Raw genomic sequence first — 17,223 nt, 5'->3', positions numbered from 1 at the left:
ATAGGCTTGAGTCACTGCACCCAGCCCCATACATTATTTTAAATATAATCTCAAACAACTTCAATGGAAATGTGCTTAAACCGGACAAGATGAAAAAAAATGATGATATACTCAATAAGGCAAACTCTATTAGCATAGGTTCAATCTAAAGTATGAGATGATTCTTTAAAAACTACTAAATTCCTATCTTGCTTCTAGTTATTCAAGAAAAGGCTCGATTCTGGTTTTTTTTTTGTCTTTTCTTTTTTGGTGCTGAGATCAAACCCAGGGCCTCGCGCATGCTACGCAAACGCTGTACTACCAAGCTACATCCCAGCCCAGGATCGATTCTTTATAACTTTAGTTTATAAGATATTGGAACATGTAAAAATAAAAACCATAGGAATTAGCAGTACATGTAATTTTTTTCCCACCCTGATATAGACCAGGCTGCCCTCAATATTCTCCTGACAGCCTAGAATTACAAACATGCACCACCACACTTGGATCTTTTGGGTTTTTTTTTTTTTTTTTTTTTTATAGTGCTAGGGATCGAACCCTGGTCCCCACAAATACTAGGTAAGCACTGTACCATAGAGCAAAAAATTAGTAGTTGTTAAGAGTGTATGTGCACACACACTATAGGAAAAGACATGAACATGGGCTCATGCATAAAGAATAACCTGGGTCTTTTTCAAAATCTTCCACTAAGGAATTTCCCATCAAGACTCTAGTAGGACCCTTCCCCCTTCTATATTGGGAATTATTATTACATTTATTTATTTATTTATGTGTGTGTGTTTTTTCAGTGCTGGAGATGGAACCCAGGACCACCTAGAACACATGCCAGGCTAGCACTCTACCACTAAGCTACATTACAACACTTGTTTTTTATTTTTAGTCAGGTTCTCACTTTGTTGCCCAAGTTGGTCTTGAACTCCTGGGCTCAGTGATTCTCCTGACTCAGCCTCTCAAGTAGCTGGAAAATCACTATTTAAAATGAACATAAATATACCAAAAAGAGCTGGCTACTAAACAAAAAATAATTTGTTAGTTTGAGTGTAAATTATACACCCAAGGGATTATCTAAACCAACTAACTCATAAAAGCTAAAGTCTCATTTACTGGAAAACAGAATTATGCAACTGCATTTTGTTAAGACATTTATCTATAGGTAGAAACTCTATAATCTTTTCAAACTTATAGTTCCAGTATAGAGTTTGGATTTTATATTGTAGCAATGGGAATATACACTGTACTTTCACTCTTTAAAGTTAGAAAAATCTAATAAATGAAGTTCATTTAGCAGGGCATATAGCAAGTTTTTGTGCCATTAATATGAACTCAGTAAGATATATATGATTATAAGGCAAATTCTTACATACACCAACAGTATTAATGTAACAAATTATTCTTTACTTCATGAAGATCAATTATCACTGTGGTAAACATTACGCAGACTAAAAATTTCAGTCTGTAAGGGGGGGAAGAAATTAAAAGACATATCATTTTTGTATCATGGTTACTATCATGAATAATTACCCACTTTCACAAACTGCCCTGGGCCAAATGTGGTGGCTCATGCCTATAACCCCAGTTACTCAGGAAATGGAGAGCTGGAAGATTGTGGTTCACGGCCAACCTCAGCAAAAAGTTAGTGAGAAACCATCTCAACAACTAAGCTGGGCATGGTGGTGGGAGCCTGTGATCCCGTTTGTAACAGGCCACAGTAGGAGGATCAGTCTGAGGACAGCTCCAAACAAAAACAAAAGCTGGGGGTGTGACTCTTTACTAGGTGTAAGGCCCTGAATTCAAACCCCATTATCACCAAAACACAAAAACAACAACAAAAAACCAAAAAACAAATTGCAGAAAAATTCAGGCTTCCCTCAAAGTTAACAGTAAATCTATTTTAAAAATAAGTTCAAAGTAGCACATAAAGGACAAATAAATATGAAACCATGGAGCCATACAGAAATCACATAATTCTATTTAAAAAAATGTGATACATTATTCTATGGAAAAATTGTAAGAACAAATTATTATAAACGTCTAAGCCAAGAGTAAGAAAGTACACTTTACTTATTTTTGAGAGAGGATCTCGCTGTGCTGCTCTAGAACTCCTGGGTTTAAGCGATCCATTGGTCCCAGCCTCCTGAATAGCTGAGTATACAGTCACGCATCACAGTAACTGGATGGCTCTCTTTTAAAGTAAGAAATCTTAAATTGTGAAGTTCAATTTTTTTTGCAGTGCTGGGGCTTGAACTCAGGGTCTACACCTTGAGCCACTCCATCAGCCCTTTTTTTGTGATGGGCTTTTTCCAGATAGGGCCTCGAAAACTACTTGCTTGGGCTGGCTTCGATCTATGATCCTCCTGATCTCTGGCTCCTGAGTAACTAGGATTATAGGTGTGGGCTACCAGCACCTGAAAAATATTTTTATTTCTAATGAGGCAACTAACAGGCACTTAGGAAGGCTATTATAAGTGAAATAATTGGGCTGGTGGAGTGGCTCAAGTGATAGAACACCTGCCTAGCAAGCAGGAGGCTCTGAGTTTAAACCCAAGTACCAACAAACACAAAAAAGCGAAATAATTTATATTTTCATAGAATGAAATTTTTATTCTTCTTTTTTCCTTGAGACAAGATCTTATTACATAGGTCAGGCCAATCTCGAACTTGCAATCCTCCTGCCTCAGCCTCCCCAGTGTTGAGATTACAGTTGTGCAATACCATATTCAGCGCAAGGAAATGATTTTTTAAGTTACACTCAACTAGGAAATTCAGTCAGTTAAGGATAATATGATTATAATCAATGTCTTCATGTAAACAATATACATACATTTAGAGGGCACAAAAACAAAAGGAAACTTTATCCTAATGGTTTTATGAATTGAGAACCACTTAATACAATTAAGCAGATAACTGACACAGAATTTTTATAAAATAAATACCTCCTTAAGCTGCTCTTTTCGAAGTTTATATTCTCTTTTCTGAGATTCCAAAAAGCTATTCAGTTCTTTCTTCTGTTGAGCCTGAATATGTTGCTGAAATTTTTTCTCCTCATTGGCCATCACTTTAGCCTATATAAAAATTTTTAAATGAATCAAATTAGTTAAGAAGATAGATTCAAAGCAGTTAAATATAAATCAGTAAGGATACTTTTTTCTAAGAACAACAAAAAAAATCAATAGAAGCATTACCAAAATAAAACACCAAACCAAATTACTACGTGATTCTCAGCATCCTTATTCATTTGAACTTCAGAGAATTAGGAAGATGGAATTCATTTTTAAAATGTCGATCACTTTCTGAACCAAAATGTTTTCATCTCTTTTCTTTTTTCTGGCACTGAGGTTTGAACTCAGGGCTTACACCTTGAGCCACTCTACCAGCCATTTTTTTGTGATGGGTTTTTTTGAGATAGGGGCCTCATAAGCTATTTGCCCGGGCTGGCTTTGAACCTCAATCCTCCTGACCCTCCTAAGTAGCATGTGTTTTCATTTAACAGGTATATACCCTCTCTCCAATAAAACAAAGTAAATACATGTTTATCTTCAGGTATAATAAAACCAAGATTTTAAACTAGATTAACTTATATATTAAGTAATGGAATACATTCATCTTCAAATTATACCAACCTTTAATTTATTTATTAATATAAAAATCTAAAATACTAGGTAAATGTATCATATGATTTTGTTTTTGTAATATATATTCACTATAGGACATTTAGAAATATAGAAGGGAAATCTTATGCCTTTAGCATCCAGAAATAACCAATGTAGACACTTTGCCATGTACCAATTCTAATTCTGTCTAAGATACACAATTTTTAAACAATCACACAAGCCGAGCAATAGTGGCTGACATTTGTAATCCTAGCTACTTGGGAGGCTGAGATCAGGAGGATCACGGTTTGAGGCTAGGGCCAATAATTCAAGAGACCCCATTTCCAAAATAATCACAGCAAAAAAAGAAACAAAATAATCACAGCAAAATGGGAGTGGAGGTGTGACTCAAGGGTAGAGTGCCTGCTTTGCAAGTATGAAGCCCTGAGTTCAAATTGTAGCCCTGAAAACAAAAGAAAATCCAGGCTTTGTGCATGCTAGCCTCTATTCTCTGATATAAGAACGTTATGTAAGGGAGGCACAGGATCAGGAGGATTATAGCCCAGGATTACATGGGCATAAAGTGAGATCCCATCTTAAAAAATAACCAATGCAAAAAGGGCTGGCAGATGGCTCAAATGATTTAACACCTGCCTAACAACTAAGCAAGAAAGCAAGCACAAGGCCCTGAGTTCAAACCCCAGCACCACACACACAAAAAAAAGCTACACAAATTTAAGGAAAGTTTCTAAAAACCACATAGACAAGAGAATCATGACATGAGATAAAAATCACCCTCCTCCCTGGTGCCAGTAGTACTGGGGTTTGAATTCAGGGCCTTCCACTTACTAGACAAGCACTCTACCACTTGAGCCATGCCTCCAGTCCTTTTTGCTTTAGTTACTTTTTAGATAGGGTCACATGTTTTATACCTGGGATAGTCTCAAACCCAAATCCTCCTACCTATACCTCCTGCCTAGTTTGAATTACAGATGTAAGCCACCATACCTGTCTTGTTTGTTGAGATGGGGGTCTCCCTAACTTTTTTGCCCAGACTGGCCTTAAACGGCAACCCTCCTGATCTCCTCTGGAATAGCTGGGATTACAGGTGCTAAATTACCCATGGATAGATTATTCGAGTCCTCAGATAACCATGTAACAAAAGCCTAGAATAGTGAATGACTCACTGTGATATTATAAAAGTGTCAGGAAATAATCACATCTATTAGTTCCCAGACCTATTGCCTAATATTAAAACACCAACTGAAAAACTGTCAAATGCACACATTAATTTCCCAAATTAGTGAGAGAAAAAATACTTTGGAGCCACCTATTTTTTTGTGATTGATGTAGCATCAATTTATATAAAAAGCCTTATACAAGTTATATAAATGTTTCTATTTTTCTCCAATCAATTAGTTCCTAGGAACAGATACCCTAATATCAAAATGCTGTATTGGTTAATTTTGAGATGGACATAATGTAAAATGAACAAATCAGTAATACTGAATCAGTCACCTCTTTTTCCATAGCAGCCTGATGTTTCTTGATAAGTTTCTCCATTTCTGCAGCAAAATTGTTACGCTGAGTTTCAAGATCTTTGTCTAATCTAAGGCGGTGTTCATCCATCTCAGCCTTTAATTTATTTTCCAGAGTCATCAACTGCTTTTGGTGTTGCCGCCTCATTCGCTTATAGCCAGACATCTGTTCTCTAAGTTCAGAATCCTGCTCATGTTCTTGCATTTGCCTTGTAACCTAGACATACAAAAAAATAAGAGAAAAAAAGAAAATAAAGCAAAACATTTTTTCTTTCAAAAAGCATTTAGACCACTCTACTATTAACTAGGTAATTAACATAAGAGCTATCAATATTAGTAGTTTCCAATTAAATTTCCAGCAGACATTTCAAAGATACAGACAAGGTGACTATAAAATTTATATGGGAATATAAAGGACCTAGAATAGCCAAAATAATCCTGAGGAAAATAAAGCAGAATAATCACTACAGTAATCAGGACAGTGTGATATTGCCATAAGGACAGGCTAAGGAGATGAAGGGAGCAGAATAAAAACAGCCATGCACAGTGACCCATGCCTGTAGTCCCAGCAACTTGGGAGGACTGAGGCCAGGAGGATCACTTGAATCCAGAACTTCTAAACCAGCCTGGAAAACATATAAGCCCCTGACTCAAAAAAAAAAAAAAAAACCAAACAAACAAAAACCAGAAACAAAGATGGGCATGGTGGCTCAAGGCTAAACCAGGCAGAAAGTTAGAAATGCCCCATCTCAACCATTAAAAAGAAGCTGGGCATGGCAGCATGCCTGTCATCCCAGCTACTCAGAAATCTTAATTCGTGGGATCACGATCCAGGCAGACACAGGTATAAAAGCAAAATATAACTAACGCAAAAAGGGCTGGCAGTGTGGCTCAAGTGGTAGAGTTACTGTTTAGTAAGTGCAAGGCCCTAAGTCCAACTCTCAGTACTGCTGGGGAGGTGGGATAGGGGCACCTAGAAACAAACTCACACATGTTTAATGAATTTTCTAATTGATTATTTTTTTGGAGGAGAGCAGTTCTGTGCTTCCTAGGCAGACACTCAGCCACTTGAGCCATGCCTTGAGCCTTTTTTGTTTTAAGCATTTTTAATTGGGGTCTTGTATTTATGCCTGGGTCAGCCTATTTACACTTTCCATGTAGCTGGGATGACAGGCGCATACTGACATGCCTAGCTATTGACTGAGATGGGATCTCACAAACTTTTTTTTGGGGGGGAGAGGTTTTTTTTTTTGTCTTTTCTTTTTTGGTGCTGGGATCGAACCCAGGGCCTCACGCATGCTAGGCAAGCGCTGTACCACCGAGCTACATCCCAGCCCAAACTTTTTTTTTTGCACGGCTGTCCTCAATCCACGATCCTCTCAATCTCTGCCTCCCAAGTACTTAGGATTACAGGCATGAGATGAGAGCCACAGCATCAGGCCAATTTTCTAATTAATAATTTTTAAGTGAACAGTTCAGAGGCATTTAGTACATTCACCCTGATCTGCAACCATGACTTTTACCTATTGATGAAACGCATTTATTGCCTCAGAAGAAAACCCTACACAAGGTTGCTACCCATTCTTCCACCTTATAGTAATCACTGTCTTCTATGGATCTACCTATATACCTCTGGCTATTTCATATATATATATAATTTGTTTATCCATTCATCCATTAATGGGCATTTGTGACATTTCCACCCTTTGGCTATTATGAATAGTGTTCCTATGAACATTTATGTACATAAACTTCTTTATGTGTTTTAAGTTCTTTTTAAAAATTATTAGCTTTTAATTTTTTTAAGATAGGATCATTACTATGTAGTGCAGGCTGGACTCCAGCCTTCTGCCCCTACCTCCCAAGTGCTGGAATTATAGGCCTGTGCCACCACACGTTAAGCATGAGTCCTATCACTTATGCTCTAACCTGTAGTATTTTTGACTGATAACATAAAATTGTATATATTTACAGAGCACAATGTGATGTGTTGGTATATGTATACAATGTGTAATGACTGATTCAAGCTAATTAACATATCCATCACCTCACCTACTAATCATTTTTTTATGAGACTACTGAAATTTACTCTTACTTTGAAATATACAATATATTATTATTGTCACCCTACTGTGTAATGATCTCAAAATGTGTTTCTCTTGTCTTTCTGAAACTATGTACGTTTTCATCAACAACTCCCTATCTACTCTCTTCTCATACCTTACCCCCACCCTAGCCTGTGGCAGCTATTCTTCTACTTTCTATTTCTGAGTTCAACTCTTTTAGATTCTATATATAAGTAACATCATGTGGTATTTGTCATTTTGTCACTCTGTGTTGAGCTTATTTCACTTAATACAACATCCTCCAGACTCATCCATGCTGTCTCAAAGATAGGATTCCTCCCTACCCTTTCATATTTTCTTTGTCTACACATCTTCTGATGGACACCAAGGTTAATTCCATTTTTTCACTATTGTGAATAATGCTATTAAAAAAATAGGAGTGCATATATTCCTCTACCATACTGATTTCAGTTCCTTTGGCTATTTACTAAGATATGAGATTACTGAATCTACTGTTAAGTTTTTTAAAGAACTCCCATACTGATTTCCATAATGGCTATACTAATTTACATTCCCACCAACAAGGTACAAGAGTTTCCTTTCTTCTGCATCCTTGCCAACACTTACCTAGGGATGGATGGGCTTTATGGTAACTCTATGCTTAACTTTTTGAGGAAACATTAACTGTTTTTCACAATGGCTAAGCCATTTTACGTTCTATCAACAATGTATTCTAATTACAATTTCTCCATATGCTCTCCAACATTTACCTTTGTTTTTTGTTTTTCAAAAAGAGATGGGGTCTAGCCCAGGCTGGCCTAGAACTCCTGGGGTCAAGTAATCCACCTAAAGCCACATTTCCTGGATATGTTCCCTTTCTTTTCTTTCTTCCCTCCCTCCCTACTCCTTCTTCCTTCTTCTTCCTTCTCTCTCTCTCTCTCTTAAATTATAGCCATTCCAGTAGGTATGAAGTGGTGCCTTATTGTGTTTTGTTTGGTGGTGCTGGGAATCTAGCCCATACCACACTGCACGTTAGCCAAGTGCCACTGAGCTATGACCCCAAACCTATTACTGTGATTTTGACTAATGATGCTGAGTATCTTTTCATTTATTCTTTCAGAAAAATGTCTATTCAAGTCCCTTGCCCACTTTTTATTGACACTGGGGTTTGAACTCAGGGCCTCACACTTGCTAGGCATGTACTCTACCTCTCTGAGCATATCTCCAGCCTCTGCCCAATTTTTAACTCAGTCATTCAAACTGGAGTGTTTTTCCCAACATTCTTCTTCTCAAGTCAGAAGTTTCAAACTCGTGGACTCAAGTGATTCTCCCTTTCCAGCCTCCCTAGCAGCTCAAACCATAGGCAAATACCTGAGGCTATGAATCTATACTTCTACCACTCACATCTATTTCACCAATTATTTTGTTGCTCTCAATTTTTTATTGTGATTAAATAACTACAACACAAAATTACAATCTTGATTATTTTCAAGTGTACAGTTTAAAGGTACATTCACATTGTGCAACCATCACCATCATCCACATCCAGAATTCTTTCATCCTGCAAAGCTGGATGGGCTGGGGCCATGGCTCAAGTGGTAGAGCACTTGCCTTATAAGTGCAAGACCCAAAGTTCAAACCTCAGTACTGCCCCCCGCAAAAAAACAAAAAACAACAAAATAAAAAAGCAAAAACCAAGTAGCCGGGCCCTGGTGGGTCATGCCTGTAATCCTAGTACTGAGGAGGCAGAGATCAGAAGGATCATGGTTCAATGCCAGCATGGGCAAATAGTTTGCAAGACCCTATCTCAAAAACGCCCATCACAAAAAAGGGCTGGTGGAATGGCTCAAAGTGTAGGCCCTGAGTTCAAGCTCTAGTACTGGGGAAAAAAAAAAAAAAAAACCCTAAGACTCAAAATACAAAACTAAAATACAAAAACCTCTCCAGTCCCCACTCCCCTCAGCTCTTGGCAACCATCATTCTAACTCAGCATCTCTATGACTTTGATTACTTTTAGTACATAATGAAGGTCAGAAAGAAAAAAGTCAGATGTAGTGACACCCACCTGTAATTCCAGCACTTGGAAGGCTGGAGGAGGATCACGAGTTTGAGGCTGGCCTGGGCTACAGAGCAAGTTCCAGGCCATCCTCAACTAAATAGCAAGACCCTGTCTCAAAAATCCAAAGGCTGAGAATGTAGCTCAGTGATAGAGCACTCGTGAAACATGTGCAAGGCCCTAGAGAAAGAGGAAGGAAGAGAGAGAGGGAGGGAGGAAGGGAGGAAGGAAGGAAGGAAAGAAGGAAGGAGGGAGGGAGGGAAGGAAGAAGAAGGGAGGGAGAGAGGGAGGAAGGAAGGAAGGAAAGAAGGAAGGAAGGAAGGAAGGAAGGAAGGAAGGAAGGAAGGAAGGAAGGAAATCATAAGTGGAATCAAACAGTATTCTTTTTGTGGCTGGCTTATTTCATTTGGCATAATTGCCTCAAAGTTCATCCATGTGGAAGCACATGTCAGAATTTCATCCCTTTTAAAGGCTGATTAACAACCCATTATACAAATCACATTTGCTTACATTAAATCTATTCATACATAACTGGACACTTTTGTTGCTTCTGTGTTTTAGGTGAATAATGCTGCCTCTAACATGGATGACTCTGCTTTCAATTTGGGGGGCTATACACCAAGAAACAGATATGCTGTATCATGTGATAATTCTATTTTCTTAACAATTTTGTGTGTGTGTGGTGGGGGAGACTGGCTTTTGAATTCAGGGCTTGCGCCTACAAAGCAGGTGCTCGCTCTACCTTGAAGCCAAGTCTATTTTCAATTTTCTGAGGAGCTGCTGTTCTGTTTTCTGCAGCAGCTCAATAATTTTTCATTTCCACCAACCTTTCACATGGGTTCTAGTTTCTCCACATTCTTGTCAACATATGTATGTATGTATGTATGTATGTATTTATAGCAAGAAATAAGTGTGAGGTGGTATCTCTCTGATTTGGGATTTTTGGGGGATTTTTGGGTAGTATTGGGGTTTGAACTCAGGGCTTCACACTTGCTTAGGTAGGCGCTCTAAGACGTTTTTACTCTGGCTGTTTTTAGAGATAGGGAGCAGGACAGCCTGGACTGCCATTGCTGGGAGGACAGGTGCACACCACCAAGCCCAGCATTTTTTTTTTTTTTGTCCTATCAAGTTGGGATCTCGCAAACTTTCTTTTTTTTTTTGCTCAAGGTTGGCTTGGAACCACAATCCTTCCAATCTCAGCCTCCCATGTAGCTTGGAATGACAGGAGCATGTCACTGCACCCAGCTATTGGTTGAGATTGGGTTTTGCTAACTTTTTGCCCAGGATGGCCTCAAACCATAAACCTCCTATCTCAACCTCCCAAGTAGTTAGGATTACAGGCGTTAGGCACTGGCACCTGGCTTCACTGAAGTTTTGATTTGTATTTCCCTAATGATTTGTGTTATCTTTTCATACACTTGTTAGCCATTTATGTAATATTTTTTAGAGAACTATCTATTCAAGCTTTTGTACCACCCCACCCCACCCCCTGTTTTTGAGACAGGGTCTAAGTTATATAGCATAGGCTTGAAACTTGAAACATAATATGTAGCTCAGGGTAGCCTCAAACTAATGATCTTCCTGTCTGCACCTCTCAAGCATTGGAATTATAGGCATGCACTACCACGTCCACCTCCAGTTAGAACTCTTATAAATTGCTAATGGGCATGTGAAATGATGCAAACCACTCTTGAAAACTGACAGTTTCTTGTAAAGTTAAATATACATACATTGTACAACCCAATAATTCTACCCTTAAGTATTTACCCAAAAGATATTAAAAAATCACGTTCACATGATGAATTGGTCACGAATGTTTATAGCAACCTTATGTGAAACAGCTTCAAATGGGAAACAAAGCAAAATGTTCATCAACAGAATGGATAAAAAAAGTTGTGGTGTATTCACACAATGGAAAACAACTCACAGCCATAAAAGAGAATGAACTTTGCCGAACACAACAATAATAAATGCCAAAACATTAATCTAAGCAGAATAAGCCAGGTGCAAAAGAGTATATTCTGTGTGATGCTACTGAAATCCAAAAACATTTAGAAATAACAATGGTGAAGACACAGAAAGTGATGGTCGTAGGATTAAGGAAATGACTACAAAATATAAAGAGAACTTCCTGAAATGAAAGAAATTTGACATCTTTGAGGTAATGTTTAACGTAGGTGTGTATATTATAAAAAAACTTTTCAAATTGAGTATGTAAGATCTGTTCAGTTTATTATATGAAGAAAATCCAAGGCAGAAGGTAGATAGAATTATGATATAAAGTATTTATAAAGAATGCTTATTTGTACAAAAATCTACTTAACTCTCTGAATATTCTACTTGAAAATAAATGGAATTAAATACTAGGTTTAAGAACATAAATCTTTTCCAGGCTTTTTTTTTGGTGGTACTGAGGATCAAACCTAGGACCCTGCACATGCTAGGCAAATGCTGTATCACTGAGCTCATCTGCAAGCCCTTTTCAAAGTGTTTGATTTATTAAATCCATAAAAAGTTTCCTTAATTAATTTGAGGAAGCCAAATTTTGGGATAGAAGACCTGTTTGACATTTAAAGTACATGCTATGCTACAAAGAGGTTTTCACCTGAGCATAGCTTTCTCTATGTAACAATACAGTCATGAAAAAAATTAAGCAATCACTGCTTCTTGCTCTGTTTAAAGCTTTATTACATGTTGCAGAATAATCTGATTTATGGTTGGGCACCACATTCCCAACTCTACATGTAATACAGCTTCATGGACTATAGCATGGGATTTATAAAATCTGCTTATTATGTAGTTAACAACTCAGTTACTCTCATACCTTCCCTCCTCCCGCACCCTCATTATTCCTTCTGATACTCTACTTTTCATATGGTATCTTAATATAATTTCCATGTAGCGCTATCCTCTATCATGCTGTGATCCTACATGTCTGACTGAATGGGTTTTAAATGTCCTACCACAATATTTATAATGGAAAAAGAATCCACATTTATTGTTGTTTAGGAAGGGGAATGCCATTTAGAGCACACCAAATATTCCCCTCTTTCTGGCTATGCTCACACAAAATATTTCCTTACTGTCAATTCTTTTTATATGGAAATATCCTTTTTCCCTTCCTCTTGTGCCTAAAACCTAGTAACTTTAAATGTTCAAACTATGTTTCATAAATACTTCTTTTATGCCCCTAACCAAAAGTTATTTGAATACGTACTTAATACCTTGTATTTCTGTTAAGTATTTAGTATATTCCAAAATACCTATAAACATGTCTTGCAGACTTTATTAGTCTAACATCTCTGAGTGCTTTGCATTATCTTTCTCATAATAGGCACTTAAATGATGACTGAATGTTTTGGAAAATAAGTCCCAAATACAAAATGTAAAATATGGTTATATTTGAATTTATACTGCCAAGGACTAACACAAAAAATGTATTTCTCTCTAGGCCACAGGAATACATACCAGTGATGCCGTCCGTATAGTTGCAAAGTGTTCTCGATTACGATAGTGCGATTTGTGACGAGATACTTGGGGTGGAGACTGTGGATCTGATGCTCTTGTTCTAGGATCTCCTTCCTCTCTGTAATTTTCCTCCTCCTAAGCAAAGAAACAGACCCCATCATATAAGGTGAACAGATTTACCTTTTAAGGAAATTAAAGTTACCCATTTGATCAATAAATCTCAACGACATATAATTTAAAAAAGCAAAAACAAACAAAAAATGGAAATGGTTAGGAGAAATTATTTCCACAGTGTATAAAACAGTACACAGATTCAGAATAAGGAAATGTACACGGCTGGATTTATATCCTACACATTATAGGCAAAACTGAAAAGCTTTTAATGTAACTTAAAAATGAAGAAAATGAAACATAGTAAATAGTTCAGATAACAGTATTAAAATATTAATTACTCAAAGGCTCTTGGGTAAAGCAATACAGCTTAAAGCTTATCCTCTCTCTCTCTGCCTCTCTCTATATTTTGAGACAGGGTCTAACTTATTTAGTCCAGGCTGGCTTTGACATACAAGTGTTGAGACTATAGGCATAAGACACCATGCCCAACTTTATAATATTCTTGCCATGTGTTAAAAGTAATCAATAAAAAAAATAGTTGCAGGGCTGGCACAGTGGCTCAAATAGTAAAAGAACTTGCCTAGCAAGCATGAAGCCCTGAGTTCAAATGTCACTACTGCCAAAAAAATAAAAATAAATAAATAATTGCAAATATTAAAGGACTAATGTTTGTCCTTGGACATCTCAGTTCATTAACTGAAGAGCAAGTCAGTAAAATAATGAATTATAGAAACAATCTTTTTATAATTCCACTGCCTGTGAATATAAAAATTAAATGTGATAGAAATGAATAATAACACTACTGCTTAGCCACCTTTCCCAACAGTTTTTGTGTATGCATTAAAATATGAGTAATAAAAATGTTACCCCTTTAGCCATTTTATTTGGCATTTCAGTGTTATATACCCATCACTACAATTTCTAAAACCTTTTTATCACCTCAAACAGAAACTCTGTATCCATTAGCCATCAATCCCATTTTGCCTTCTACTCGGCCCATGATAACCTCTAAATTATTTTCCATCCTCATGTATTTACTATTCTACATATTTCATTGTATCTGGGTTATGTCACTTAAGTTTCTTTGTTTTGTTTTGGAGACATGGTCTCACTATGCAGTCCAGTTTGGTGAGATTACAGGCATGTACCACTAGGCCCAACATTTAGTATGTTTTTTTGACACTCATCCACTTTATAGCATGTATCAGAATTTCATTCCTTTTTATAGAATATAAAAAGAAGTATATACTATGTGTATATACTATAATTTGTTTATCCACTCATCTGTCAATGGACGTTTCAGTTGTTTCCACCTTCTGGCCATTGTGCCTAATAGCTAGTACTGTAAACTGTGAAGTTAAAAGGAAGCATTTCTATTAATTGCTAAGGGTAGTTGCTCAACTTTTCTTCCTTATTTTTTTTTTAAAGTGTTGTTTTGTTGCTGTTGTTGTTGGTACTGGGGTTTGAACTCAGATCCTCATGCTTGCTAGGCAGGCACTCTACCACTTCAGCCCCTCCACCAGTCCAAGTGTTGGGTTTTGAACCCAAAGCTGAGTACATGCTAGGCAGGCTCTACCACTAAGCTACAACCCAGTCATTGACTTTTCAACATTTTTGAGACAACTAAAAAATCTGCACTCAAGGACTGGGGCTGTGGCTCAAGTGGTAGAGCAGAGTTCAATCCCCAGTACAAAAAAAAAAAAAAATTACACTCAAAATTGTGAATATAACAAATATCCACATTTCCTAAATCCTAAATTAATAATTTTCTGCAATTACATTGAGTTTTATTTTAAGGATATAAAAATGGATAATGCAAAAGTTACTTTTGATCATCACTTATCTATGTCTCTCTCTCTTTCTCTCTCTCCCCCCGCCATGGCAATCATTATCATGAAATTCATGTGTATCCTTTCTATATTTTAATATTTTATTTTTTATGTAACTCACTAATAACAGATTACATAGTATTTCTATATTTTTTCTAAGATTTTAAAATGGTTCCACATTCTTTTTGTATTTATAAAAGATTAGTTTTTCCAAATGCAAATAAAGACCAGGAATTAACAAAGCTACAGCCACTTAAACAAATATTCCAAACTTCTCAAACTTGACGGAAACGCTCCTTTGCTTAAACTAATCAGATGAGAAAAATTATATACCCAAGTTGAAATTTTTTCATGGAAAACCAAATACTCACAGGTTTTAAATGAATGACAGAACTGTTAGACATCACTGTATGGTCTCCTTCCATCATGTCTAGCTCACTCTTATCATCAGAGGCATCTGGAAGACTGTTAACACTACTACTTTGGCTGCTGGCACTAATGGACATACTGGGAATAGACTGATTGCTTCCAACACTATTCACTGTTCCAGTCCGGCCAACACCATGATCTTGTTCCTAAGGGAAAAGAGCATTAGATTAAAACATCTAGATCTCCTCTGAATTCTTAATTAAAACATCTTGTACATATACCACTTGGTACATATTTGTTAGAAAGAAAGAGGTCTATTGGGAAAAATTCCCTTTATTTGACAGGATGAGGAAGTTTATCAACTGTTGATAGAAACATGTTGAAAAAGCAAATCATCATCATCATCATCATCATCAAAAACCCAACTGTCAGTTAATCAGTTTGGGATGATTTTCTCTTTTCTTTTTTGTGGTGCTGGGGATTAAATCCAGGACCTAGTGCATGCTACACAAGTGCTCTAAAACTGAGCTACATCCTCAGCTTATCTGAGTCATTTCCCAAATATAGTATTTTCTCTCAATTGTTTGATAATTTTTGAAAAACATTTCTACAACAAATTTCATGGGGATAGAGATTTGCTCATTTTTTAACAATTCATGTGGTTAATATAAACCTTTCCTTTTAAAAAATGCTGCAAATACCCCTTTTAGTTACCTTCATTGAAGCCTTTTATAAGTCAATTCTTTCTTCCTGAAAATAATATTTACCTATTACTAAATAATATCAACACCTACCTATACTCTCTATATATTATTTTTATTTAGTAATAATCACAAGAATGTTATTCTGAAGTAATCAGGCAACCATGGGATAAATGCACCAGCATTATAGCATTCTTTTCCTACCAGACTTCTGTAAGATGCTAGAATCTAATAAATACAGAGATATAGTGTGTCTGTGTGCGTATGTGTGTGTGTACTTTTCTTAGATCTCCACATAGCAGATGCTGCTAAAGATTTAACCACACAGAATCTTAATAATTTCACAGCCTTATTAAAAGTATTTCATATATTTAAAATATTATAAAACATTTTCTGATTATCATAACTAAAAATTAAATTAAAAGCTCCCAAGAAAAAGCTGTAAGTTTAAAAAAAGTCTTATATTTTATAATTATTTGGTGTTTAATTAAAGAGAAAAATAAATATTGCTATGGTTTTAGAATACAAAGTGTTCTCTCACCAAAAAGCCCCCAACTGGAGGCAACCCAAGTAGGTGGGCCCACAAAAAAGTAGGAGAAAGCCCATCAGCATGTACAAGCATGATTTCTCTTGAATGGGTTCATCTACTGCTTCATTGCCCTTGGACATCATACTTCAGCTTCTTTCAACATGGATTCATTCATACTAGTAACTTTAGGGAGCTTCTAGACTTTCAGCCTTGGGCTGGGGCTGCATCATTGGTTCCTCTTGGTCCAAGGCTTCTAGCAGCTATTGCTTTCTCTGACTCTACAGCATGAACTATCCAGACTCTGATCATATAAGCCAATCTTAAGAATCCCCTTTTATAATTATATGTATATTTTATTGATTCTGTTCCTCCAGAGAACCATAACTAACAAAACCAGGTTTCTTTAATAAGACTTCTCATAGACTTTACTATACAAATGTGCACTATAAAGAGGTTGGGTTTAAGCATGGTACTGGCACAAAAACAGACATGAAGACCAGTGGAACAGAGTAGAGGACCCAGATATGAAGCCACACAACTATAACCAACTTGTCTTCGACAAAGGTGCTAAAAATATATGATGGAGAAAAAGCAGCCTCTTCAACAAAAACTGCTGGGAAAACTGGTTAGCAGTCTGCAAAAAACTGAAACTAGATCCATGTATATCACCCTATACCAATATTAATTCAAAACGGATCAAGGATCTTAATATCAGACCACAAACTCTAAAGTTGATACAGGAAAGAGTAGGAAATACTCTGGAGTTAGTAGGTATAGGTAAGAACTTTCTCAACGAAACCCCAGCAGCACAGCAACTAAGAGATAGCATAGATAAATGGGACCTCATAAAACTAAAAAGCTTCTGTTCATCAAAATAAATGGTATCTAAACTGAAGGGAACACCCACAGAGTGGGAGAAAATATTTGCCAGCTACACATCAGACAAAGGACTGATAACCAGAA

The 17,223-nt window shown here is 36.7% G+C and overlaps 1 protein-coding gene across 4 annotated transcripts in view; it reads right to left on the bottom strand.

The window, feature by feature from the left end:
• Positions 1-17,223, bottom strand: part of Taok1 (TAO kinase 1) — a 112,893-nt gene that overhangs the window by 25,166 nt on the left and 70,504 nt on the right. For all 4 annotated transcript variants that reach the window (XM_074046510.1, XM_074046511.1, XM_020159792.2 and 1 more), the window contains 4 exons: positions 15,033-15,236; positions 12,719-12,853; positions 5,109-5,345; positions 2,934-3,062 (listed from right to left, as the gene is read on the bottom strand). In XM_074046510.1, the coding sequence (XP_073902611.1) occupies positions 2,934-3,062; positions 5,109-5,345; positions 12,719-12,853; positions 15,033-15,236 (705 nt within the window). The remainder of the gene's footprint in view (positions 1-2,933; positions 3,063-5,108; positions 5,346-12,718; positions 12,854-15,032; positions 15,237-17,223) is intronic.

The sequence above is a fragment of the Castor canadensis genome, chromosome 11 (assembly GCF_047511655.1).
Source record: "Castor canadensis chromosome 11, mCasCan1.hap1v2, whole genome shotgun sequence".
Lineage (NCBI taxonomy): Eukaryota > Metazoa > Chordata > Mammalia > Rodentia > Castoridae > Castor > Castor canadensis.
The sequence above is the reverse complement of the archived record's forward strand: the minus strand, read 5'-3'. Positions and strand labels throughout refer to the sequence as shown.